This window comes from Microcaecilia unicolor, chromosome 4 (genome assembly GCF_901765095.1).
Source record: "Microcaecilia unicolor chromosome 4, aMicUni1.1, whole genome shotgun sequence".
NCBI lineage: Eukaryota > Metazoa > Chordata > Amphibia > Gymnophiona > Siphonopidae > Microcaecilia > Microcaecilia unicolor.
The window spans coordinates 44747187-44775151 of record NC_044034.1 but is presented as its reverse complement, the minus strand read 5'-3'; the positions used below and the strand labels follow the sequence as shown (position 1 = coordinate 44775151).

At 44.4% G+C, this 27965-nt stretch overlaps 1 protein-coding gene across 5 annotated transcripts in view; it reads left to right on the top strand.

Annotated features, from left to right (window-relative positions):
* Positions 1-27965, top strand: part of MRE11 (MRE11 homolog, double strand break repair nuclease) — a 165028-nt gene that overhangs the window by 55445 nt on the left and 81618 nt on the right. For all 5 annotated transcript variants that reach the window (XM_030200202.1, XM_030200203.1, XM_030200200.1 and 2 more), the window contains exons 11-13: positions 1205-1331; positions 8399-8505; positions 20642-20815. In XM_030200202.1, coding sequence (XP_030056062.1) covers positions 1205-1331; positions 8399-8505; positions 20642-20815 — 408 coding nt within the window. The remainder of the gene's footprint in view (positions 1-1204; positions 1332-8398; positions 8506-20641; positions 20816-27965) is intronic.

Sequence of the window (27965 nt, the reverse complement as noted above, 5' to 3'; positions counted from 1 at the left end):
CAGAGATGAAACTACCATATATGCAGCATAACTACATTTAGAGTTTGAAGGTTCTTCGTAATGTCTATCAATTTTGAATAGCTAATAAGTTTCTGAAGTAGAGTAATTGGAAAAGCATATATGTTTTACTTATTTATTTAGAGGTAATATACCGCTTTAAGGGTGTCTTTTACTAAGCCACAGTAGTGTTTTTAGCTCGCAGTAAAAATCAGCTGGTGGTAAACGCTGAGACGCCCATTATATTCCTAAGGGCTTCTCTGCATTCACCGCCAGCTGAATTCTACCACTAGTTAAAAACACTACCACAGCTTAGTAAAAGACTTCTAATTGCAATACAATTCAAACTGGTTTATAGTTAAAACTATAAAATCGAATAAAAGAAAAAAACTTCAATAAAACAATAGGAAAGATACAAGCATACCAGAGAAGAGTGCACGCAAGTGCTGACGTCAGGAACACAGTTCTTAAATCCAAACTGGCATTCTGTTTGGAAGAAAGACATACTGGGCCAGATTCTGTAAATGGCAGCAAAAATTAGGTGCTGGGAAAAATCTGCGCGGAGTGCTATTCTATAAAGGGAGCTCCAGGATGAGTGCCCTTTATAGAAGAGCACCAAGCGTGGATTCCCCCACTCAACTTTGGTCGCGACGACTTGAAGCCAGCTGAAACCTGGTATAAATACTGGCACGCAAGTTCGGTGCGGGTCCCTGGTATTCGGTAACACTGGTTCTAAATTTTGTGAATGCTCCTGATCAGCCCATTCCCTTCCCATGGCCACACCCCCTTTTGAGTTGCACAAAAGCTAATTTAAGCATGCAGTGTTATAGAATAGTGTGCTGCCAGATGTGTGCAAATTATAATTAGTGCCAATTAAGTACTTGTTAACTCCAGTGATTAAATGATTACAGCTTGTTAACTAATTATTTTGTGTGCGGATTTGGCACCTAACTGCTAGTGACATATCCAGGGGACTGTATAAGCAAAAGTGACTTATTGTTAATGCTACTGTCCTCCGTATTTTTATTACTTTCTGATTTATTTTCTTTTCCCAAGGATATTTCCTCTCTCATGTTTTATTTATCATCAGCATTAGGGGACAGCCTGTGTTTGTCCCCTTTGTAATGTGTAAGATGATCCTTCAAAGACTGGAAGTCCTCATTCACTGACTTCGCTTCTCTGTTTTATTTCCTCATTGCTGTCTCAGGTTGATTACAGTGGCGGATTTGAGCCATTCAGTGTACTCCGATTCAGCCAGAAGTTTGTACATAGGACAGCTAACCCAAAAGACATCATACATTTCTTCCGACATAGAGAGCAGAAAGAGAAAAAGGGTAAGAGTAAGCTTTGCTTTATTTTTATTTGTTAAATTTGTAGCCCACATTTTCCCACCTATTTGCAGGCTCAATGTGGCTTACATAGTACCTTAGTGGCAATCGCCAATATCGGTAGAACAAATACAAGGTGATATGATAGTAGAGTAAAAGTTCATGTGTGACAGACACATTGGGGAATTACCAGGAGGAGGTTAAGGTATGTCCAGTATGAGCTTTGGTTTCGTTATGTTGCAGAGTTCAGGCGTTTAAGATGGATCTTTAGGGTATGCCTTTTTGAATAGGTTGTTTTTCAGTAATTTCCGGAAGCTTAGGTGGTCATATGTTTTCATGGCAGACGGTAATGCGTTCCATAATTGTGTGCTTATATAGGAGAAGCTGGATGCATAGGTTGATTTGTATCTGAGACCTTTGCAGCTTGGATGGAGGAGATTTAGGTATGTTCGTGCGGATCTAGTTGTGTTTCTGGTTGGTAGGTCTATAAGGTCTATCATGTAACTCGGGGCTTCACCATTTATAATTTTATGGACCAGGGTGCAAATTTTAAATGCAATACGTTCTTTTATTGGAAGCCAATGCAGTTTTTCTCGAAGGGGTTTGGCTCTTTCGAATCTCAGTTTTCCGAATATAAGCCTGGCTGCTGTATTTTGAGCAGTTTGGAATTTCTTTATAAGTTGTTCTTTGCATCCCACATAGATTCTGTTGCAGTAGTCTAGATGGCTTAGTACCATAGATTGTACTAATTTGTGAAATATTTCTCTCGGGAAGAAAGGTTTCACTCGTTTGAGTTTCCACATTGAGTGGAACATTTTCTTCGTAGTTGATTTCACTTGATTCTCTAGTGTTAGGTTTCGGTCTATTATAACTCCAAGAATTTTCAGATTGTCTGAGATAGGTTGAGTATGGTCTGGGGTGGCTATATTGGTGGGTTTGTTCGTGTTGTATTGGGAAGAAAGGATGAGACAATGTGTTTTTTTTCTGTGTTAAGTTTGAATTGAAATGCCATTAAAGGCAGTAAAAAGTGCTACCTCATAGAATGTGCTATTATTTATTTTATTTATTTGTTACATTTGTATCCCATATTTTCCCACCTACTTGTAGGCTCAATATGGCTTACATAGTACAGGAGCGGCGTTTGCAGACTCCGGTGTAAACAAATACAAAGTGATGATTGTGGTAAGATAAAGTTCATGTGGCACAGCCACATTAGGGAAGCATACAACGGAAGTGTTGTGTTATGTCCTTTATGTATTTTAGTATTAGTGTGTTGCAGAAATTGTCATTTATGTTGGGTTGGTAGGGTATGCCTTTTTAAACAGGTTAGTTTTTAGTGGTTTCCGGAAGTTTAGGTGGTCGTACGTTACTGCATTACTGCAGAAAAGGGCAGAAACGATGGTGCCTTACTGGCCTGATCAGATCTCGGCTACTATTTTTCTATATTTAATTTAAATGAGAACTGCTGCTAACTTGTTTTGGCAAAACATTTTTATGAAATTATCAAAAATACATCTCGGCTGAAAATTCTACAGGAAACAAAACACATCTTGGAATCCCTGTGGACTGAAATTCCATGTGTAAAGGGGAAAAGGATAGTGGATTATTTCTTTCATCATACTTCCACCTTCACTTTCAGTGTCAAAGGTGTCCTCTAGCAGGGTAAGAGAAGAGGATACCATCTGTTTTGACTTACCAGGACATTTCGCTGTTCCCGGGACTTCAGTTGCGACGATGGAGGCTTAGGCTTTAAAAATTTGTCTTGAATTTTATAAGGTGTGTTGATGGAAATTGGCCTCTGATATTACTGCAGAAACTGCTTCTACAGTGGTACTTGCATAGCTTCATACATAGAACTGTTTCATATGGTGACCACTGATGGCTGGTTATCATAGTACTTTTCAAGTCAGTTGTGGCCTGAAACAGTTTTATTCTATACAAATAGGACTCTCAGTGAGAATGCATTACACTAAAGAAATAAGATTACATTTTGAGGAAATCAAACACCGTTGTCAGATTTCATTTGGATGTGTTTACTTAATTTTAGGAATTAAGATAATTGTAAAAGGAGGTTAGGAGAAGCCCTGGAGATCATCAAAATCAGCTTTTTGTTCAGCCTGACAGTTGGAGGAGCCTGGAATGGAAAGCCTGGAAAAGGAATGTAGAACTGATGGTCCTACTGCTGTCTGATCCCTTTGGTTGTGATGGAGCTGAGGTTTTTAAACGTCTTGATAAGTGAGCCTCTTCAGTACTAGGCTGCCAAGTCTTCCCCCCCCCCCCCCCCTCGGTTTATAACTTTAGTGCCTAAACACAAGGACCATTTACATGCTAAACTTATAGAATATGAGCATGTGGGTATCCAGCAGACAGCCAAGACCTGTCGCTTCTTCCTCTTTAACATCAGCAAAATTCGCCCTTTCCTCTCTGAGCACACCACCCGAACTCTCATCCACGCTCTCATTACCTCTCGCCTTGACTACTGCAACCTACTCCTCACTGGCCTCCCACTTAACCATCTATCCCCCCTTCAATCCGTTCAGAAATCTGCTGCACATCTTATATTCCACCTGAACCGATATACTCATATCACCCCTCTCCTCAGGTCACTTCACTGGCTTCCGATCAGATACCGCATACAGTTCAAGCTTCTCCTTCTTACATACAAATGCACTCAGTCTGCAGCCCCCCATTATCTCTCTACCCTCATCTCCCCTTACGTTCCCGCCCGAAACCTCCGCTCACAGGACAAGTCCCTCCTCTCAGTACCCTTCTCCACCACCGCCAACTCCAGGCTCCGCCCATCCTGCCTCGCCTCACCCTGTGCTTGGAATAAACTTCCTGAGCCCTTATGCCAAGCCCCTTCCCTACCCATCTTCAAATCCTTGCTCAAAGCCCACCTCTTCAATGTTGCTTTCGGCACCTAACCTTTATACCTTTCAGGAAATCTAGACTGCCCCAATTTGACTGCCCCTACTTGACTGACTGTACATTTGTCTTTTAGATTGTAAGCTCTTTGAGCAGGGACTGTCCTTCTATGTTAAATTGTACAGCGCTGCGTAACCCTAGTAGCGCTTTAGAAATGTTAAATAGTAGTAGTAGTAGTAGTAAGTGCTATATGCGCACTCAGTGCTATTCTATAAATTACGCTTGCAACTTGCTCAGTGCATAAATGCAAGGGGGACATTCACAGGGTAGGGTCATGGGTGCTGTACTGTAAGATACGAGTTGAATATTGTATTTAGGTATGTACATTTTATGCCTGTTATTGACATGATGTAAGTGGGTGCACCTAAATGTAGGTACATAGATGCCAATTTTAACGCTAGTATTCTGTAATAGAAGCTTGGTGCCCAGATGCTGTTCTAGATTTCACGCTCGGTAGGTGCCTGTCTTGTGGCGCCCAGTTATAGAATTGTCTCCTTTATGCTGTCCCACTAACCCAGGCCTCCTGTGGTGCTCTGCTGTTCTGCTGTCTCTCTTGCTTTCTGAAATCATTATCTCTGGAAATATTCACTGGGTTCATATGCAAATGCAGGGCTCTGTTTCGGCATGGAGGAGTTGCTTACAAGACTGTATGCCACTGTCCGATGGAACTTTCCCACATACTGTCTATAGAGCATTGTACAATCCACTTCATGTAATATACTTTAAGAACACTTGATGGAGCTATACAAAGTGAAACAAACAAAGAAAAAAATACTAGAGTTTTTTTTTTTTTTGCTGTTTTCTCAGCAACCACTTGGAATTTCAAAGTGGAATTTTCACAGCTTTTATTTGTTGCTACTATCTACATTTATTTGCTGAATGAAATTAGATTATCTTTAAACACGGCAAAGTTGCAGACTTTTTAGCACAACCACCCAGCAATTTTCACGCATTCATTATTTGGAACCCCCCCCCCCCCCCCCCCCCAAAAAAAAAAAAAAAAAAAAAAACAGGGTACCAACTTTATGACATCACAGTGACGTAGACTTTTGTCTGGGGAACAATATTGGAGACCTATCACAAGCTCCACACAAAGCTGCAAACAACTGCCAAACTGAAGGAAGTGCTGCAGACGATCTGGGACAGCCTGCCACAGGGACCGATCGGCAAGGCTGCTAAGAATTCCCTAAAGCAACTGAAGGCCTGTGCTAAGGTTGAGGGTGGACACTGAACACAGTAACTGCAAAATTCCTACACACTAGGAATTAACGCTAAAAGTGTCAGTAATATCAACATATCTTAAGATAAAAGATATCTGTAAAATCTATTCAAGATCATTTGGCCTTCAGAAAATCTCTAAAGACCCTATTATTTGGGAAAGCTAAAACTACAGACCCGCCTAGCATCTCTAACTTCTGAATTGCTGCAGTCGCTATGACATGTTGAACTCTATTACTCTTTCTCCTTTTCCTGTACTTTGCTGTTACTCGCTAATCTCTTTACTTCATTGATTTTGATTGCTTGCTGAATGGATGTATGTTTTTGCAGACTGATGTAAGCCACATTGAGCCTTCCCATGGGTGGGAAAATGTGGGATACAAATGCTATAAATAAATAAATAAATGTTGTTTACTACGTAAGTCTGATGACTAAGGGCCCCTTTTACTAAGCCGCGTAAGTGCCTATACGCTGCAAAGTGAAGTTACCCGTGTGACCCTTGCAGTAATTTCACTTTTGGCGTGTGTCCACTGCGCACGTCTGAAAAATAGTTTTTTTTTCTGGCGCGTGTAACACACACACGCCAAGTGGCATTTGACACACATATGTCATTACAGCCCAGATTCTTTACTGCTAGGTCTATGGCTGGTGGTAAGGTCTCAGACCCAAAATGGATTTTGCCACACGTCCATTTTCGGCTTTTTTACAGGTGTGCTAAAAAAAATGGATCGGCGCGCACCCAAAACCAGCGCTTACACTACCACAAGCCATTTTTTAGTGCATCTTTGTAAAAGGACCCCTAAATAAATATGTAAAATTTCTCTCTGACATTCAAAGCGGTTGCTGAGAAAACGGCAAAAACCTCTAGGTGGTTACTTTTCTTTTGCCTCACCCTGTAGAATAAGAGACGAGGGAAAATCTGTCAATACTAGAAACAAATAACACAGTAGCAGGTAGCCTCACATTCATCATAGAGCAAGAGAGTTAGCAAAAAACACCGAAGGGAGGGAACTACAAGGAAATGGGGGGGGGAAATAAGTCATATCAGACCTAGAGTTTCTGGCAGTGGCTACCATAGTTTTTGTCTCAGGACTTGCAAGCACAATAAGAATATTGATGTCCTGTGCCTTTGTACTTAAAAGAGATAATTTTATAAAGCCTTTTCTATGTGAAAAGTATGCCGAAAGTGATTCATAAAATCGAGCACAGCCTTACAAAAATTTAAAGTAGGCACTTCGAAAGATTGATCCTGTTTTTTATTCGATCTTGTGTGCATAGGTTTTCCTGTGGATGCAATTTGAGCAAAGCAGATGTGAATATTTTATAAACTACATCTGTACATGCCTAGAGGAACATCTGTAAATTTGTGTCAGAGAATTTATGTGCTCTTAGAGAAGTACTCGGTACCAGTTATGTAAAAGCAACATTTTAAAAACCTATGTTGAATTTATAAAATGGGTGCTTTTATGAACTTTTCAGATAGGTATCCTGTTATGACATTCTGAAAGTCAATCAAGCCCAGAATTTTGTTCCATCAGAGGCCATTCCAAATCACAAAAGCTAACAAACTGAAAGAGCACATCCATTCCTTGTTGCCTACTTCCAGGGATAAGAAGTGGCTTTCTTCAAATCTATCTGGATAATATTTTATGGACCTTTCCTCTCAAGGAGCTTGTCCAAACTCATTTAAACTCAGCTAGCTAGATTTAATATAAATTTGATTGGCGAGAGGAAGCTACCTCTTTAAGTTAACCTTTTCTAGAAGTTTATTGATTATCTAGAGTACTGAATGCAATTATGTGTTTGAAAACTGTAATTGATTAAAAGATTTTAATTTTATTGAGAAGAACTGAAAAAACTATTTGCAGTACCATTGGCCAGATACTTTCACAGTTGGTGCCCTGGGCTCTGATTGTCCCTGGAGTTCAAATCTTGCCAGGAGGTACTGGATTTTTCTTTAGTCTCAGCCAGGGAGCGGAGAGAGAAAGATCTCTTTACTGAGGCCCTGTGAGCAGTTATATTTTATAACCTGTGAGCAGCTATATTTCCTGAACTCCCCAGGTACTACTCGGGTAGTAAACAAATGTTTAATTAGTTTTAATATTGATACCTGTTTGTTTGTACCTGTTATTTTTGCTATATTTTGACCATTTTTAACTTTTCAATTTTGTGACAATAAATCTTATTAGTTATTAGCTCTGCTGTCCTAGACTGACTAACAATCGTGGTGGTTTGTGTTTTGGGTCTGTGAGTGCTGTTTAGGAACTGTGGGACCTCTGGGAGTATGGCCCATTGTCCTAGAAATCACTGGGGAATAACTTGAGAGTGGAAGACTAGCCCAGAGGCAAGCAGGACCCAGTCAGTGGGAGGAGGGTGCATTCTAGAGCACAAGCCCAGGTGCAGCCAGGCTTGAGCTATGCTGGGGACAGACCCCAGGCTGGGGGCCACAGGGAGACCCCCCAGGTGGGTGCTAGGCATTTGACATCACCTTACAATATAAGGGAGTAAGGGTGAGATATGTACCTAGGACCTTTTATTTGAAGTCCACTGCTCTGCTGGGATTTCTGTGGCCAGTCTACTAAGAATGCTGTCTTGTCCTACATCCTAGTGACTTGATTTTGTGCATTTTTTTACTTGGACCCTTTTTTCCCCCCCTAAAATAGTCCAAAAAGATAGTCGCAGTAAGCACAAAACGTCTAGAAAACATCTAGGAAATGGCTATTTAAAAAAAAAAAAAAAAAAAAAAAGATAGACACTTTTTCAGGTTCGAAAATGGCCATGTTCACCACTTGATTTTTGATTTAGACATCGTATCGAATTCTTGATTTTCAAGTTACCAAGCATTGTTCTATCAAAAATTGATCTCAGTTTAATAATCAAGTCACATAAGTGTGCCACTTTTGATTTAACATGCTGTGCTTCCTTTCCAGGAGATGACGAGATTAATTTTAGCAAATTTGTTAACAGACCTTCTTCAGAAGGGATAACCTTGAGGGTTGAAGACCTGGTGAAACAATATTTTCAAACGGCAGAGAAAGTAAATCAATCTATTTTTCTTATTTGCTTGCTTATTTATTTATTGGAGGAGGGGGATTAGATTTTCAGTCAAAATACGGATTGCATTTTAAATCAAGGGTTTGATTTGGCACCAGAGATTTAGGCCACAACTAAGAGAATAGCAGCTATATATTATCATAAGAGCATCTGAGCCACTTTTCGTTAGTTTCAAAACTTGATAAAATTTTTTCAGATGGGTCCAGAGTGTAAAAAAAAAAGGAATTGAAGGGAGTCCTTATACTGTCCATTATTGAACTGGATTCTGTCTTTAGCCACACCCAGAAAGGGTGAGTCACTCATTTAGACACAGCTTTTATTCCCTCCCCTCCTCCCAAAACCCTGTACTCCAAATGTATTTATCCATCCTCATTAGAGAAGTAAGGCTGGTTGGCTTTCCTTTTGCCCATTTAGCTCCCAGTGTTTTCCTTGAGAAGAAACACATTTATTTTCCACCTGTAGAAAATCATTGGGTATGGCCTGTGATACCAGCTTTGCTTTGATTCCCTGTGATTTAATTTGACCAAAATAGGAAAGAGTTTGAAAATGGTGCTTTTTCAAGTTGTTTCTCTTTTATAGCGTGTGTATTGCTATCACCATGAAACTTACCTTTTGAAACAAAGCTTAGACTGTCTGTATTTTGCAGGTATCACAGGGCACTCGTGAACCACAAATGCCCTCCTATCCCAGAATTCTTACATCTCACATTCACTCTCATATATGTACTGTGCTAGGGCTTAATACTGCCCATGTGTATTTGCACTACAGAATGCACACTCTTCATATTAATATTCACATATCAACATATCAACAAGCTTATTCAGAAACGCACACAGAACATTGAAGTTGTTCAAAGAAAGCATTAAGGGTCTGATATTCAAAATGATTTATATGGCTGAGAGAGGCTGCTGGCCACTTAAATTGCCTGTCTGGGGCTAATGGGGTATTTTCAGCGGCACGTGACCAGATAGGGCTGCTGAAAATGCCTGGTTAGCACCCAAGCCAAAACCATCCATTTTGTGGGTGTTCTGAAGGTGGAGTTGGCATTTAGCCTGTTTTCATCACTTAACAGTGCTGGGCAGACTTCTACGATCTGTGCCCTGAGAAAGGCAAGGACAAATCAAACTCGGGTATACATATAAAGTATCTTGTTGGGCAGACTGGATGGACCATACAAGTCTTTATCTGCCGTCATTTACTATGTTACTATCAGGCTTATTTTCGAAAGAGAAGGGCGCACATCTTCTGACACAAATCGGAAGGTCCTTCTCTCAGGGTCGCCCAAATCGGCATAATCGAAAGCCGATTTTGGGTGCCCTCAACTGCTTTTCGTCACAGGGACGACCAAAGTTCATGGGGAAGTGTCGGCAGCGTAGCAAAGGCGGGACTGAGGCATGCTTAAGAGATGGGCGTCCTCAGCTGACTTTACTTGGTCCATTTTTTTCTTGCGACCAAACCTCAATAAGGTGCCCGAACTGACCAAATGACCACCGGAGGGAATCGGATATAACCTCCCCTTACTCCCCCAGTGATCACCAACCCCTTCCCACCCTAAAAAAAAAAACTTAAAATTTTTTTTTGCCAGCCTCAAATGTCATACTTAGGTCCATCGCAGTGGTATGCAGGTCCCTGGAGCAGTTTTAGTGGGTACTGCAGTGCACTTCAGGCAGGCGGAACCAGGCCCATCCCCCCCCCCCTACCTATTACACTTGTGGTGGTAAATGTGAGCCCTTCAAAACCCACTGTACCCACATGTAGGTGCCCCCCTTCACCCCTTAGGGCTATGGTAGTGGTGTACAGTTGTGGGGAGTGGGTTTTGGCAGGGGGGGGGTTGAGGGGCTCAGCACCCAAGGTAAGGGAGCTATCCACCTGGGAACAATTTCTGAAGTCCACTGCAATGGCCCCTAGGGTGCCTGGTTGGTGTCCTGGCATGTCAGGGGGACCAGTGCACTACGAATGCTGGCTCCTCCCACGACCAAATGGCTTGGATTTGGTCATTTCTGAGATGGGTGTCCTCGGTAGCCATTTATCGCCGAAAACCGGGGACGACCATCTCTAAGGTCGACCTAAATGTTGAGATTTGGGCGTCCCTGACTGTATTATCGAAACGATAGATGGATGCCCATCTTGTTTTGATAATACAGGTTTCCCCGCCCCTTCACGGAGCCGTCCTGCGAGGACGGCCCCAGGAAAACTTGGGCGCCCCGTTCGATTATGCCCAGCCATGTAAACGACTAAGATAACCACATAAATGTTACCACATAAAATGTAATTCTGTCTTTATATGGTTCACCATAGGTGAATATCACACACAACTCTGTTTTCACTGCTTCTGTATACCCAGAAATTTAATGCAGGAACCTAGCCATGGCCTGGCATTGAATTTCTGGGAATAATGACTGTAGCATTTAGCAAAAACACTGACCGCTTGAATGTAAAGGAGTTAATTTTATAAAAGGGCGCCTATATGATGACCAAAAAGGCTGGGCAGACTTATACGGTCTGTGCCAGAACCGGTGGTGGAAGGCGGGGATAGTGCTGGGCAGACTTATATGGTCTGTGCCCTGAAAAGGACAGGTACAAATCAAGGTAAGGTATGCACAAAAAGTAGCACATATGAGCTTATCTTGTTGGGCAGACTGGATGGACCGTGCAGGTCTTTTTCTGCCATCATCTACTATGTTACTATGTATGAAGGCAGCATAGATGTCAACATGCCTTATATAAGATAGGCTTAACTTAAAATGACTCAATATTTATTTTATTCCATTTGATAACACACCTTAATACTTTTCACAAAGTGTGGTACAATTGCAACATATAAAACAATAATAGAGTGTACAACATTGTAAAAACAAAGGTCATAAAAGTGTAATAACTAAAATTTTTTAAAAAGCACATTTAAGGCCACTTCCTCAACAAAGGTCTTCTCGCATCACTATAACGGTTCCACCCGTGGTGAATATAAGCAATTAACAATTATTAAATAAAATAGATTTATGATGGGAACAGACACATTTTCACCTATTTGTGAAATTTCAAGTGATTTCTTCTTAGTCGCATATGTGAGGGCAAAGAGTTTCATGTCTTTGGTCCCAAGTCTGCAAAGCCTCTCTTGTCAGGTACATTGTAAATGAGCCTAAAGGGGAACTGTGAGAAATGCCTGCATCATAGCCCCAGGTCTTTTGCAATGCCAGACAAAGATTTAGACTGTATTAAAATGAGATGCAGTATACCTCATAGATTCAGACTTTATGTATACTTAACATATCAAGAATCCTCATTCAAGGGATTTAATACATTGTTTAAGTGGTATACCAATTGTTCATTACATCATTTATGTTTCTATATATATTACCAATTGTATCTGCACTCTGAAATGGCATATGTCATGACGGAAATTGTAAGCCACATTGAGCCTGCAAATAGGTGGGAAAATGTGGGATACAAATGCAACAAATAAAATAAATAAAAGTTGAGAACAAGGTAGCATACTTAGAAGATCTGGATAAAATCAGAAATGTATTGTACATAGGCTGCCAGATTCTGTGTAGGTCACCTAAACAGGGCGTAGATCCCAGATCCACTCACAGACTAATTAGCTAATTAGTCATTAATTGGTGTTAACAGACACTTAACTAGCAATAATTAGGAGTTGTGCATGGATCTGCCCTGTGCCCTATTCTATAACATACATGCCTAAATTTCATAGCATGCAACTCCAAAGGGAGCGTGGCCACAAGAAGGGGCATGGGTGGGTCAAGGGCATGCTCAGAATTTAGGCACAATGTTATGGAATAATGTAATTTACAAGCCTTACTGCCATTAACTGGACACCAGCATTTGCACAAGCCTTTGGCAGATGTAAATGCTTAAGCACAAAATTAGACTGGAGATGCACGCTAAGTTAATATTTTATAAAGGTTGTTCCACACGGAGCGCCCTTTACAGAATACTAGCTTAGCATGGATCATCCCAGCTTTTAACTTTGGGTGTCACTTATTGAATTCCCCCCAAGGTCTCTAAGTGATACCAGAATTTCCAGAAAAAGAGGGCTCTTTTTAGTCTTGCACAGAGTTCTGTACCAAAGTGGGAGCAGATGACTTATTAAACTACTGTGAATTGATGTGTTGCATTCAAAGTGCTATATGGGTATTGTATGTAATGGACCATTTTTACAATCCAAAGGGGTATATATAACATGGCAGGAAATATAATGCAATACAGCACAGAAGTAAAATCTATTTGTAATTGTCTCCTGTGGGACTCTGAAACAGACTGGGTATCGATAGCCTTGTCTCATAAGAAACACGGTGATAAGTAGAATAAAATGAAGAAAAACTACCCAATTTCAACTTAATTAAGCAGATCCTTTGGCTGTTTGGTGTTCCATAAGAATTTACAGGGTAGACAGTCTCTTCTTTTATAAACAGCTGTAATTTTACATCAATCTGCCAATAGTAAAAAGTAGAAACCAGAGTATGTATGAAGCGGGGATCTCGGTCCTCCCTAAGCCAGGTCGAGATCCAACACAATGCGGCTCGTATAGACCGATCTCTTTAATAAATATTGATATCAAGATATTGGCGAAGGTAATGGCTGAAAGAATTAATACATTTCTACCCCAGTTAATTCACTCGGATCAATCAGGCTTTATACCCAAAAGGCAAGTAGCTGACAATATTCGGAGAACATTAAACATAATATGGGAGGCACAGCAACGGGAGGAGGATATGGTGCTATTAACAACTGATGCAGAAAAGGCCTTTGACCGTGTGGAGTGGAACTATTTATGGGAGGTATTAAAGGTCATGGGATTTGGTACGGGGATCTTAACTTGGCTCCAGGGATTATATGCTGCACCGATGGCAAGGATAAAGGTCAATGGGGGATATTCAGATCCGGTACAGATACAGAGAGGAACTAGACAGGGGTGTCCACTTTCACCTTTGCTCTTCGCTATAGCAATTGAGCCGTTTGCACAGAGGATTAGGGAGACAACACTGATACGAGGATTTCAAGCGGGAACAGGGGAACACAAGATAGCTTTGTTTGCTGATGATATTCTCTTTTATGTAAGTCATCCGGAAGAGTCTTTACCCTACATTTGTAATGAGATTCGAACTTTCGGAGAATTGTCAGGATTTAAAGTTAATTACGATAAATCTGAAATTTTGAATATCAATATATCTCAAATTGGGATGGAAGCACTGTTGCATAGATTTCCCTTCAGGCATGCAAGAGATAATTTTAAGTATTTAGGAATTCGGATCTCAAGGGATATCACACAAATATATGGATTGAATTACGCTCCGTTATTCCGTGAACTGCGTACAGATATGAGCAGGTGGAAAAACGGACTGTTATCATGGTGGGGTAGGATAGCGGTGATAAAGATGAACTTGGTTCCCCGGATGTTGTTTCTATTCCAAACATTACCGCTGGAGGTTCCCACAGCGGCTCTAAATAAACTACAAGCTGATTTGTCTCGGTTTGCGTGGGGGGGCAAGCGGGCTAGAATATCGAAAAGAATTATGTGGGGGAAGGTGGAGGAGGGAGGAAGGGGACTACCCAATGTATTGTGGTACTATCAAGCAGCGCAGTTGAAACAGGTGGCGGAATGGAGCAAAGGGCATAGATCACCTGTGGCGACTCTGGAACAAGACTTAACATCTTGGTGTAACCTGGAAAGAGGAGTGTGGGGATCTGTAAAGATGAATAATTTACAACAGGGACATAATAATCCATTCATATACCACTTGCAACATATCTGGGATGTACTAAAGAACAAGTTTAAGAAGGGGGTAAAAACTTCTACCTTAGCATATATTAGGCAAGAAGCTGAGTTTCCCGCAGGGCGAGAGGGAGGGGTATTTCGGGAGTGGAATCGAAAGGGACTGAAAAGATTCAGGGACCTTATGTCGGAAGGGGTGCTAAGAGAGTTCGTAACCCTTCAAAGGAAATACGAACTGCCAGATTCTGATCATTACGCCTATTTACAAGTTAGGCATTTTATGAAGGGACAAGGGTGGTTGCAGTCCGATCCACGTGAAAGAGAGGTATTGGAAAACATATGGGAAACCCTGGAGGGAGGAAAGAAGGGAATATCCAGGCTATATAGATATATAAGGGGAGACAAAATGAAGAAATTACCATATATGACAGTGTGGGAGCGAGATCTAAATATTGAACTGAATGTGAAGGAGTGGGAAAGGGTGTGCATGGAGGTGAAAAAAGCATCTATCTGTGTATTAATTAAAGAAAATGCTTACAAAGTTTTAAGTAGATGGTATTACACGCCGGACAGGTTAAAACGAATATATCCCAGTGCATCCGACCAATGTTGGCGATGTAAGGACGGGATAGGTAGTTTTATACATGTATGGTGGGAATGCTTGTATATACAAACTTATTGGGTGGATGTTACTATGCACTTGACACACATTCTGGACACACAATTTCCAAGAGAGCCAAAATGGTGCTTATTAGGTTGGGGAAACAAAAGGGGTCAGAAATGGCAAAGGAGGCTTAAAAGATTGGGGTTGGCAGCCGCAAAGTTGGAAGTTGCGGCTCACTGGAAACAGAGCATTGGCCCCACTATTGCATCATGGAAGATGAGAATCAAGAATATTGCAGGCCTGGAACAGTTGACTGATAAGAGACTGGGTAAATACAAACCTGATGCTAAAGAGTGGACTCAATTGGAGAAATTATGGTCTAATACAATGTAAGAAACAGGGGATATAACCAAAAAGTGGACAGAAATGAATAGGGGAGGGTGGGAAAAGGAGGGGGGGGGAGGGGGGGAGGAAGGGGAAAAAAAAAATTATTAAAACTGATGATACACTGAGATGTAACTCAACTGTTTTATGTTACTCAGAATGTTAAAGGCGGCATAGCCTTATATTGTGTTCTTTAAGCTGTGTCTAATAAAAAAAAATTTTCAAATTAAAAAAAAAAAAAAAGTAGAAACCATCCCCCCCCCCCCCACCCACCCACCCACACTTTTCCAGAAAGTCTGCAGACATGTAAAGTAATTGGCACATTTTGTAACGAGCTGGTTCTCAAAACGAAAAGAATTTAGAAGCTCCAATATAATTGCCTGAGAAATGGCCCCTGCAATTAAGACACTGCTGGATGGAATTTGAATTGAAATTCTGTTATACACAAGTTGCACCTAAGTAAGGTAGTCAGCCTAGCACTGCAGAGTAAAGAAAAAGTGCTGCTGAATTTTAGTGATGTGATTCCCCACTATGGTAACTGTAAAAGTCACTGGTTGTGTTATATCTCTAATATTTAAAAACAGCCTGTAAAAGAATTAGTGTCATTACTCTTGGTTGCTTCTAAGATAATGAGATGATCAAATGGCCTCATCTTCCTTGGGATATTTTCGTCCAGTATTCATTATCCAGTTTTAATTCCAACATATTCTGGCACTTTGTTTTACTATGTAGCATTTTGGCAATAAAGAAATGATAAGCAGTAGTAGTACAAGGACCAAAATATCCCAAAAGCACTCGGGTGTGTTTATATTTAATCTTGTTCTGCCAGGTATCTGTCTGCATGAGCTTAACATTCTTTGCTTTTTGTGATAACGGTCTAGCAGGGAGTATTCTATCTAAGTAGCAGATGATACTAGTAAGACAAATCCCATATGTGGCTTATGCATGACACCAACTTCATTAGCTTGCAGCACAGTCATGCTCTGTGGTGATACCATTTCTGACTTGGTGGGGGGAGGAAGAACCTTACACTTGCACTGTAAACTAGTTTTCTCTGAAGGTCCCTCTTACAAAGCGGCAGTAAGTCCAATGCGAGCTTCCTGCTCACTAAATAGGAAGTGCCGCCGGGCTACCACAGCAGCCCGGCAGTACTTCCCACTCCCAGCGCACCGTCATATCTGATGCTACAAAAATTAATTTATTTTTGTAGCACCGGGGTGTACCCAGCGGTAATCGGGCAGTGCCTTGCGCTGCCCAGTTAGCGCGGGAGCCCTAACTGCCACCTCAATAGGTGGCAGTAAGGTCTCCCCTGCCCCCCCCCCCCCCCCCAACGAAATGGCCACGCGGCAAGTACTTTACTTGCCACACAGCCATTTCCTGCAGAAACAAGACTCCTTTTACCAGCTGTGGTAAAAGGGGGGGGGGGGGGGCCTTGGTGCGCATCAAAAACACACTCTGACGCCAGCACAGGTCCCCTTTTCCTGTGGCTTGGTAAAAGGGGCCCTTAACTTTGAATCTAAATCCAGGGTAAAAATACAAGTTAAACCTCATTAGCTAGAATTAAGGAACAGGTTGGAGGAAGTTGTAAGTTCTCTTTACCTTGATTTTAAAAGTTGGGGTTACAAGAAAATTTAGGGTTCCTTTTCATTATGCTGCATATTAGGATTCTCTGACTAGGAAAAAACAATCTTAAACCAGGGTGTAGCAGTGATCAAAAAATAAACTAAAAGTGTTATGTGCAGTTCTCGTCATCCCATCCCAAAAAGGATATAGTGGGACTAGAAACGGTACCGAAAAAGGTGACTTAAAATGATAGAGGTTAATATTACTTCTGTATAAAGAAAGACTAAACAGGTCAAAGCCATTCAGCTTTGAGAAGAGATGTGCTGATAAAGGGTTATGGTAGAGATTTATAAAATCATGTGTGAAGTGGAGTAGAAAAATAGGAAAAGGCACTTTTCCAGTAGAACTAAGGGGGGGTACAGTCAGTGCAACTAATAGGTAGCAGCACATTTAAAACAGAGTACAATTAAGCTGTGGAATATGTTGCCAGAAGATGTGGTCAGATCATTTAACATAGCTACCTTTTATCAAATGGTGCAAGCATGTGGAGCATGGCTCATGGAATTCTTTCCATCCCCTCCATGTGTGCATATGTGTGTCTGTATCTATGTTATGTGTGTTTCTGACCTGGATAGGAGAGGCGGTTTGAATGGAGCAGTTTCCAACCATTCTTTTGGTTTGGAAAGAATAAAAAGAAATGAAGGGTAATAATAAATATATAACAATTAGATGTGTTGGAGGGTGGGGGCTCCTCCAGCCCCCCATGTCTTTGGGGGGGGGGGTGAGAGAGCCACCAGGGAAACTATTTGGGGGAGAGTTGGGGGGGCTGGCAGTTCACCAGACCTCCTGCCCCTTACATGCGGAGGGGAGGTGTGTGGGGCCTCAAGTATGAAATTGCATTCTGAACAGAGCTCCCCAATGCTCCGCAAACTCTAACGCCAGCTCCGCTGAGTATTGGGGAGGAATAGTAAATGCCCTGTTTAGCATGCATTTGCATGCTACTTGTAGTCAGAGCCCACAAGCATGTTGTTTCACATGTTCACAGGCTCTGGTCATAGGGCAGGTTCTAGTATGGCGCTAATGTATTTATTTATTTATTCATGCTTGTATCCCGCAATTATCCAAAAACGAATTTCGGTTCGATGTGGCTTACATTTAACAGTTGTTAGAGAGTACATTGATTCAATTACATTTACAAGGTTGTATGATTCTGTGTTTTACAGTGTTTGGCAAGATAATTATTGGTGCATATGGAATAGTCAGTGGGTTTCTGGAGAAGATATGTCTTAGTTCATTTCTTAAATGAAAAGATGTGTTACAGTTAGAGGTTGTGTTGTGTATTGTTATTCCAGAATAACTAGTGCATATATGTTATACTCATGAAATTCATTTCGTGAAGAGGTAGGGCTGACAAAACATGTTTTAAACCTGTAAAATTGCATTTCTCTAGTTTGGCCAGCAGGTGGTTCATGTTTTATGTTAAAGCTGTTATAGAAAAGTGCATGCCCTCTTTTAGTTTCACTTACTGAAGAAGTGAATCTACAGTACTGTGAGCAGTGTACTTTTAAAACTTGTTGACTGGGCTGTGATTGGCCTGGAGTTTGAAATTACTCAGCAGTTGGTACTGGTTGTTGCTTCAGTCTTATCCCGGGAGAAAAGAGAGACAGATCTCTTTGCTGAAACTCTGTGAATTATATGTTCTGATCTTCCCAGGTACTGTTTAGACAGTATACAGATGTTTAGTTAGTGTTATAATTTATCCATATTTCAGTTACCTGTTATTTTGTTTGCTATTTGCACTATTTGGTTCCACTGTTTGATTTTTAAAAGACAATAAACAATATTTAGTTTATTGCTCTGTCAGGACTGACAAAGAATCCAGATGGTTTGTGTGTTGGGTTTATGAGTTCTTTCTGGGAACTGTGGGACCACTGAGAGTTTGGCTCCAGGAACCTAGAAATCACTGGGGATAATTTGAGAGTAGGAGACTCACCTAGAGGCATTTATGACCCAGTGGTGGGAGGAGGGTGCTTGTCTAGAGCACAAGCAGCAGGTGGAGGCGGACCTGAGCTGTCCTGGGAATAGACCCTCTAAGTAGCCACGGGATAACCCCAGGCGAGTGACTAGGCGTTTCGTGACAGTAGGTCTTTTTTGAACTGGAGGTAGTTCGTGATTCTTCTTATGACTATGGGAATTATTTCATCGTTTTGAGCCCAGGTAGCTAATTCCCGCTGTGTAAGTGGACTTATATAGTACGTTTTTGCAGTTGGGCAGGTGACGTAGTAAGTAACCTCTGGTTTCTGGGTTTGCATTTCTTGTGATTATTTTTATCATGTCTTGCATTTAGTTCAGTGACATGCCAAACAGTTTTTTGAAGATGATTGTGCTGGTTTTGAAAAATAGTCTGGCCTTGATTGGGAGCCAGTGTAGAATTATTTATGCATTTATTTATTATATTTGTATCCTGCACTTTCCCACTAAAAGCAGGCTCAATGCGGCTTACATAGTAATAGGTAACAGAATTTTGTTATGTAAAGAAGGAAATTAAGTATAACATAATAGAAGGATGGTTGGGTAGTAAATGGATAGGTAGGTTGTAACCCCGTTATCCATAGTAGTATCATGCAGTAGAAAAACCATGATCTAATATTGGCTATAATGGAATATGTTATGAGACTTGTGGTAGAGTGGAGGTAATTAGGGGTTAATTGCCAGAACCACCAGCGGTCTACCCAAGTGGCTTAGTAAACTTGACTTTATTCCACAGTTTTCCCTGATGCACAATGGTGCAAATTGTGTTTTATAAAGACTGAGACAGAACAGGCAGCAAAAAAAACTTGATAGTAGTCCAATATATCCTATCTAGGAGACTCCGCAGTCAATCGGAGCTGGACACAGTGACCATGAGAAAAGAGTTTTTGACTCCCTGTTATTTAGGTAGGGTTTCTCTTTCAGGCTGTCAGTTTTCCATTGTCAGTCATACAGCTGTGACGAGAGAGTTTAGAGCGGGCTACAGGCCACAGTGTAGCTATCATGTTCATGGATTTGACAATTTCCTTAGTTTGCTGTTTGAAAAAAGGTTACAAATGCAGACAGTTCTCTTTTTCAAGTTGCTAACAGCATCTAGTGCACGTGTTTGCTTCTGATCATTGTCCTACAAGTAAGTTAGATGTATGAGCTAAGAATGAGAACCAAATACAGTGGCAAAACTGGAATTTAAGGCCAAGATTTCCTTGTTACAGCAGTGAGAATTGCCTGACAATTCATTTTTTTTCCAGATAAATATGTTCTTTTGAGTTATTTCTGTGGTTGTCATTTCTCTTTATTGGAGTTATTGTAACACAGCATTACAATAGAGGGGCCATGTACCCATTCAACTACATAAGTATTGTAGATGCTATTTTCACTTTCAGTATCCATCTGTGAAGTACACTAGAGATTGTTTGTGACAAAGCTATGAAGCAGATTGGTTTTATGGCAAAGAAAACCATTAAGAGTTAGAAAAGAGATCTTCTGTCATGGATCTTCTGTCATGGAGCCTTATTATTAATGCAGTGCTTGTTATAACTTCTGTACCTAATATGCCTTTCCTCCTGTACTAGAGTTTTGGCATTTAAAATCCTTGTGAGGTTGTCTCTGCCTGCTTCTAAGAGCACAGTGATTTTTAGTTGGCAGTTTAGCTTTTCTAAGTATAAAAGGTTTCTTCTCTTTTTTCATACTAAAAGGCAGACAGGCTGACTGGTTGTGTTACTGAAGAAAGTATTTTATTTCCCCTCCCAGTATGTGTATGATCTCTCTCTTTTTTTTTTTTTTTCTGATCTTTTCCTCTCACAGAATGTCCAGCTGTCCCTGCTCACTGAAAGGGGCATGGGGGAAGCAGTGCAAGAGTTTGTGGATAAAGAGGAGAAAGATGCCATAGAGGAGCTGGTGAAGTTCCAGCTGGAAAAGACTCAGAGGTTTCTCAAAGAGCGTCACATTGACGCAGAGGAAGAGAAAATAGACGAAGAGGTGAGCTTGGTATTACCATGGGTTCAATGCGGAACTGGTCATTAGAGAGATTTGATACTTTGAATCTTGTACATATCGTACTTGCTATCCCCAGAAACAGTTCACATTTGGAATATCTCTGTTGTGCACTATGGGATACCCTAGAAAGGGAGTGGGCAAAATGTTTGTATCTGGCAGTGTCCACACCATTAGTTGGGAAGAGTGTGGAATAAATCATCTTGTGTGAATTCCTCACACTGAAATTCTAAACTGAATTTTATGATCTTTAAGAAATGTTGACAGCATTTCACTTAATCTTGCTTTACTCCTGGGAGAATTCTGTGCAAAAGAATTGGAAATTCAGCACAGGTTTTTTAAAATTCTGCCTTTATTTATTTTTTTGCTGGTGGAATTCCCCCATCATAAAAGCTTAGTCTTCCCTGCACCATGTCTGTCACCCCCCCCCCCCCTCCCCAAACTTTCTTTCTTCTCCCCCCCCCCCCCCCCCCAGTAGTCTTAGCTAGAAATCCACCATAGGCTTGTATTCTCTCACCCTGTAGGTTCAACCCTCAGTTTTCCTTAAGCTTTCTTTCTCCTTCGCGCCTTCCCAGCAAGACCCTCCCCCAATTCTTTCTCTGTTTCTTTCATTCTCAGACTCCTCTCAGCATATTCCCCTCCCCAGAGCTCCTACACCCCACCCCACCCCATACTTAGCCATAGCTGTTTCGCACACTCCTCCAGCTCAGAGCCCCCCCCCCCCCCATAGTGTTCTCTCTCTCTCTCTCTCTCCCTCAGCTACACACCCCCCTATAGCTCTTTTAAAAAATTCTCCCCTCTCTGCACACACACATCCATAGCACTCTCCCATACCCTATCAGGAAAACACACAACCACAGCACCCCTAAGGCACTCACTCCACCATAGCTCTCTCTCAAACTCACTCCATAGTTCTCTTGAATCCTGCTCCAGTTTTCTCTTCCCCCACCTGCACCTACACTTATCTGGGTGGGTATTTCCTCCTCCCCCCCCCCCCCCCCGGTGTAGTTTCTCCTAAAGCACATGCTTCTCCATTTCCCCAAGGCACTACCCTCCTCCTGTTCTTTCCATTCTTTTCTCCCAAGGTATATATTCACCACCTCCACCTCCCCCCACACACATAGCTGAAGCCACCTTCCTGATGCACGCTCATCCTGCATTTACCACCCCCCACCCCCTCCTCCTAGCACACACTCATCCTGTTCTTCCTCCTTCCCCACATACTTCTCTAGCTCTCCTCCTGTCCTCCAACACATCCCCAGAACTTAGTCCCTATTTCTCTAACCCCCACCGCACACCCCCTTTCCCCCACCATAAACTGTTTCAAATGTTTTACCTTTATCCTGGAGCTTAATCTGTTAACAGAGGAGAAGGAGGAAAATGGTTGCATGTCGGGCCACATACTTCTCTTCCTGAGCTCAATCTGATTAAAATATTTGAACTGCTTGGGACACCGTAGAGCCCTGGGGCTCAGGTACTTCAATCGGCCTCGAGCGCTGGAAGAGTAGGAGACGGATGTGGCCTGACATCAGCCGCTTTCCTCTTCTGCTGTTAACAGATTAAGCTCCAGGATAAGGTAAAACATTTAAAATAGTTTATCCCGTTGGCTGGGATCTCGCAGGAGAGGTGATAATACTGCAGTGGATAGGAAAATAGTGGCTAAATTCTGTGAATGTGCTGAGAGGAGGGAGGGACTTGTGCAGAGTTGTGCACAGTAGGAAAATTCTGTACAAATTCTGTAATGCAGAGTAGCGCAGAATTCTCCTGGGAGTATTTTGTTTGAAACATAGTAAATAGAATGCTGAATTTTTTCTGTCCCGTTGCCAAGTACTCTGAAAAGCTGTGCTGTACTAAAAAACAAGTGAGGTGTTGGATCCCACTTTATACCTATTTGCTTTATAAGTGCTGTACTCCAGACGCCAGATGTTGAAGGGATGCCCAATTTGGCAGAAGCAGAATAGAGTTGAGAAATTAAAACCTACAGAAAAAGTTTACTGGAGAGGAAGCAGGAGTGGCCTAGTGGTTAGGGTGGTGGACTTTGGTCCTGGGGAACTGAAGAACTGAGTTTGATTCCCACTTCAGGCACAGGCAGCTCCTTGTGACTCTGGGCAAGTCACTTAACCCTCCATTGCCCCATATAAGCCGCATTGAGCCTGCCATGAGTGGGAAAGCGCAGGGTACAAATGTAACAAAAATAAAATAGATACTATTGGAGATTCTACATGGAATGTTGCTATTCCACTAGCAACATTCCATGTAGAAGGCTGCGCAGGCTTCTGTTTCTGTGAGTCTGACGTCCTGCATGTATCAGACTCGCAGAAGCAGAAGCCTGCGCGGCCACATTGGTGATCTACAAGGGCCGACTTCTACATGGAATGTTGCTAGTGGAATAGCAACATTCCATGTAGAATCTCAAATAGTAGCAACAGTGGAGGAGTGACCTAGTGGTTAGGGTGGTGGACTTTGGTCCTGAGGAACTGAGTTTGATTCCCACTTCAGGCACAGGCAGCTCCTTGTGACTCTGGGCAAGTCACTTAACCCTCCATTGCCACATGTAAGCCGCATTGAGCCTGCCATGAGTGGGAAAGCGCAGGGTACAAATGTAACAAAAATAAAATAAATAAAATAAAAAAATTTTAAAAAGTTAAAACGGACGTATTTATCTGGCAATTAGAAATAATACGTCAGATTTAAAACTTCCCAGATCTTCCATTTCACTATGGATTTCTGAAAATATAGAAAGTATTTTCCTGATTTTCAAAAGAGGACTCAGTTTAGTGAATTCTGCAGATCATTGGGACACAGTATTTTCATATCTCAGGAAGTGTCAAGCAACAGTTTGAAGCTAAACTCCACTGGAGTGGATTAAGCCATATTGTTCTATAATGAAATGGGATTTAAAACTATTGGGATAGAGACCTTTGCTGTAGATGTGATTATGCATGACCAGGCAGGTCTGCGGTAAAATCCTTTGCTGAACTTGGTACTCTGGTTCTCCGAGGACAAGCAGGCTGCTTGTTCTCACGACTGGGTGACGTCCGCGGCAGCCCCCACCAACCGGAAAAGGCTTCGCGGGACGGTCGGCACGCAGGGCACGCCCACCGCGCATGCGCGGCCGTCTTCCCGCCCGTGCGCGACCGCTCCCGCCAGTTCCTTTTTTTCCGCGTCTGGAGAGAGTCGTGCCTCGCCGCTCTCTCTGTTTCAGCCGCCGGATTTCGATCGCGTTTACGCTGATCGTGCTTTTTCTTTGTTTTCACTTTGATTAGTTACCGTCCGGTTTCTTTAAAAAAAAAAAAAAAAGAAACCCTGCGCGTGTGGAGCACGCGTTCCCTTTTTCCCTCGCTTCCAGCGGGGACGCCGCGTTGCGGCCTAGTGGCCGCACGGTCGTTTTCCTTTTCGTGGTGTGATTTCAGCCACCATTGACGACTTTGACTTCGCCGACGCGATTTTTCCGTCGATGTCCTCAAGGGTCCCGAGTGGATTTAAAAAGTGTGGTCGCTGCGGCCGGCCGATCTCGCAGACCGACACCCACGCTTGGTGCCTCCAGTGCCTTGGGCCGGAGCACAATATCAAGTCGTGTTCCCTGTGTCTCGGTCTCCGGAAACGGACTCAGGTTGCGAGGCAAGTTCTGCGGGACCGTCTTTTTGGAACTTGCGCCGGCCCCTCGACGTCGACCTCGACGGCATCGGTATCGATGCCCGGCCCTTCGGTACTGGTATCGATGCCCGAGACATCGGCACCGATGGCATCGACCCCAGGAGAACAGGTCCCGTCGGCCCGCCGGTCCGCTGGCGAGGGTAGAGGTGAGCGGCCGCGTGGGCAGTCGGCCCCGGTCACTCCCTCAGCCCGTGGCCCTCGGGACCGAACCCTGTCTGACCCGGCTCCCCGGGACCGAGGGGGATCGTCCTCCTCCTCCTCCATACCTCCCGGCACCGGTGATGCGCATCGGAAGAAAGACAAGAAGCGTCGTCACCGGTCGCCCTCGGTGCATCCGGACATCGGAGAGGAGGCGGCGCCGAAGCGTCATCGTCGAGAGGAGAGGTCCCTGTCAGTCGTGGAGGTACCGACGCGTCAGGGTTCCGGCACCTCGGTGCCGTCTCCTGGCCCCCATCAGCTTCTGGCACCGACACCCCTACCGGCCCCACCGCCTTTCCCGGCAGCGGGCCTGGACGAGTGCCTCAGAGCCATCCTTCCGGGGATCCTGGAAGGGCTGATGCGCCAGGCTGTGCCGGCGCCGGGGGTGCTTGCGCCCTCGGCGCCGATGTCTGTGGCGCCGGTGAGCTCTAGCCCGGCGCCGGGGCCGTCGACACCGCCACCGCTTGTGGCGCCGGTCTCGACCGCCACGCAGGTGGAGTCCCCGTCAACGTCGATGGAGGGAGCTCCGTCCCCGCCGGCGCGGGAGTCCACCGCTCGACGACACCGAGACCTCGGTGCCTCGACGTCGAGCCGGGCCCGGTTCAGGACTCAGCTACATGAGCTTATGTCCGATACCGAGGATGAGGACTCGTGGGGGGAAGAGGAGGACCCTAGATATTTCTCCTCAGAGGAGTCTACGGGCCTTCCCTCGGACCCCACGCCTTCACCGGAGAAGAAGCTCTCACCCCCCGAGAGCCTCTCCTTTGCCTCCTTTGTGCGGGATATGTCTATCAGCATTCCCTTCCCCGTGGTCTCTGTGGAAGAGCCGAGGGCCGAGATGCTCGAGGTCCTCGACTATCCATCGCCACCTAGAGAGTCCTCCTCAAGGAGACACTGCTTCGGAACTGGGTGCGACCGTTAACTAACCCCACCATTCCCAAGAAAGCAGAGTCCCAATACAGGATCCACTCCGACCCAGAGTTAATGCGGCCCCAATTGCCCCATGACTTGGCGGTCGTGGATTCTGCTCTCAAGAGGGCACGGAGTTCGAGGGATACCGCCTCGGCGCCCCCGGGGCGGGAGTCTCGCACTCTGGACTCGTTTGGGAGGAAGGCCTACCAATCCTCCATGCTCGTGACCCGCATCCAGTCATACCTGCTCTATATGAGCATCCACATGCGGACCTATGTGCAACAACTGGCGGACCTGGTCGAGAAGCTCCCGCCGGAGCAGTCCAGGCCTTATCAGGAGGTGGTCAGGCAGCTGAAGGCGTGCAGAAAGTTCCTGTCCAGGGGTATCTATGACACCTGTGACGTGGCATCTCGTGCTGCGGCCCAAGGTATAGTGATGCGCAGGCTCTCATGGCTGCGTGCCTCTGACCTGGACAACCGCACCCAGCAGAGACTGGCCGACGTCCCTTGCCGGGAGGATAACATTTTTGGTGAGAAGGTCGAGCAGATGGTGGACCAACTGCATCAGCGGGAAACCGCTCTCGACAAGCTCTCCCACCGGGCGCCTTCAGCATCCACCTCCACAGGTGGACGTTTTTCCCGGGCCCGGCAGGCTGCACCCTATTCTTTTGCAAAGCGTAGGTACAACCAGCCGGCCCGAAGGCCTCGTCAGGCACAGGGACAGCCCCAGCGCGCTCGTTCCCGTCAACAGCGTGCGCCTAAGCAGCCCCCTGCGCCTCCACAGCAAAAGCCAGGGACGGGCTTTTGACTGGATCCACGGGAACATAGCCGCCCTCAAAGTGTCCGTACCGGACGATCTGCCGGTCGGGGGGAGGTTGAAATATTTTCACCAAAGGTGGCCTCTCATAACCTCCGACCAGTGGGTTCTCCAAATAGTGCGGTGCGGATACGCCCTGAATTTGACCTCCCTGCCTCCAAATTGTCCTCCGGGAGCTCAATCCTTCAGCTCCCATCACAAGCAGGTACTTGCAGAGGAACTCTCCGCCCTTCTCAGCGCCAATGCGGTCGAGCCCGTACCACCCGGGCAGGAAGGGCAGGGATTCTATTCCAGGTACTTCCTTGTGGAAAAGAAAACAGGGGGGATGCGTCCCATCCTAGACCTGAGAGGCCTGAACAAATTCCTGGTCAAAGAAAAGTTCAGGATGCTTTCCTTGGGCACCCTTCTGCCAATGATTCAGAAAAACGATTGGCTATGTTCCCTGGATTTAAAGGATGCATATACTCACATCCCGATACTGCCAGCTCACAGACAGTATCTCAGATTCCGCCTGGGTGCACGACACTTTCAGTACTGTGTGCTGCCCTTTGGGCTCGCCTCCGCTCCACGAGTGTTTACAAAGTGCCTCGTGGTGGTGGCGGCGTACCTACGCAGGCTGGGAGTGCACGTGTTCCCATATCTCGACGATTGGCTGGTCAAGAACACCTCGGAGGCAGGAGCCCTCCGGTCCATGCAGTGCACTATTCAACTCCTGGAGCTGCTGGGGTTTGTGATAAATTACCCAAAGTCCCATCTCCAGCCCACCCAGTCTCTGGAATTCATAGGAGCTCTGCTGGATACCCAGACGGCTCAGGCCTTCCTTCCCGAAGCGAGGGCCAACAACCTCCTGTCCCTCGCTTCGCAGACCAGAGCGTCTCAGCAGGTCACAGCTCGGCAGATGTTGAGACTTCTGGGTCATATGGCCTCCACAGTTCATGTGACTCCCATGGCTCGTCTTCACATGAGATCTGCTCAATGGACCCTAGCTTCCCAGTGATTCCAAGCCACCGGGAATCTAGAAGATGTCATCCGCCTCTCCACCAGTTGCCGCACTTCACTGCTCTGGTGGACCATCCGGACCAATTTGACCCTGGGACGTCCATTCCAAATTCCGCAGCCCACGAAAGTGCTGACGACGGATGCATCTCGCCTGGGGTGGGGAGCTCATGTCGATGGGCTTCACACCCAGGGCCTGTGGTCCCTCCAGGAAAAGGATCTGCAGATCAACCTCCTGGAGCTCCGAGCGATCTGGAACGCACTGAAGGCTTTCAGAGATCGGCTGTCCTACCAAATTATCCAAATTCGGACAGACAATCAGGTTGCAATGTATTACGTCAACAAGCAGGGGGGCACCGGATCTCGCCCCCTGTGTCAGGAAGCCGTCGGGATGTGGCGTTGGGCGTGCCGGTTTGGCATGCTCCTCCAAGCCACGTACCTGGCAGGCGTAAACAACAGTCTGGCCGACAGACTGAGCAGAGTCATGCAACCGCACGAGTGGTCGCTCCATTCCAGAGTGGTACGCAAGATCTTCCGAGAGTGGGGCACCCCCTCG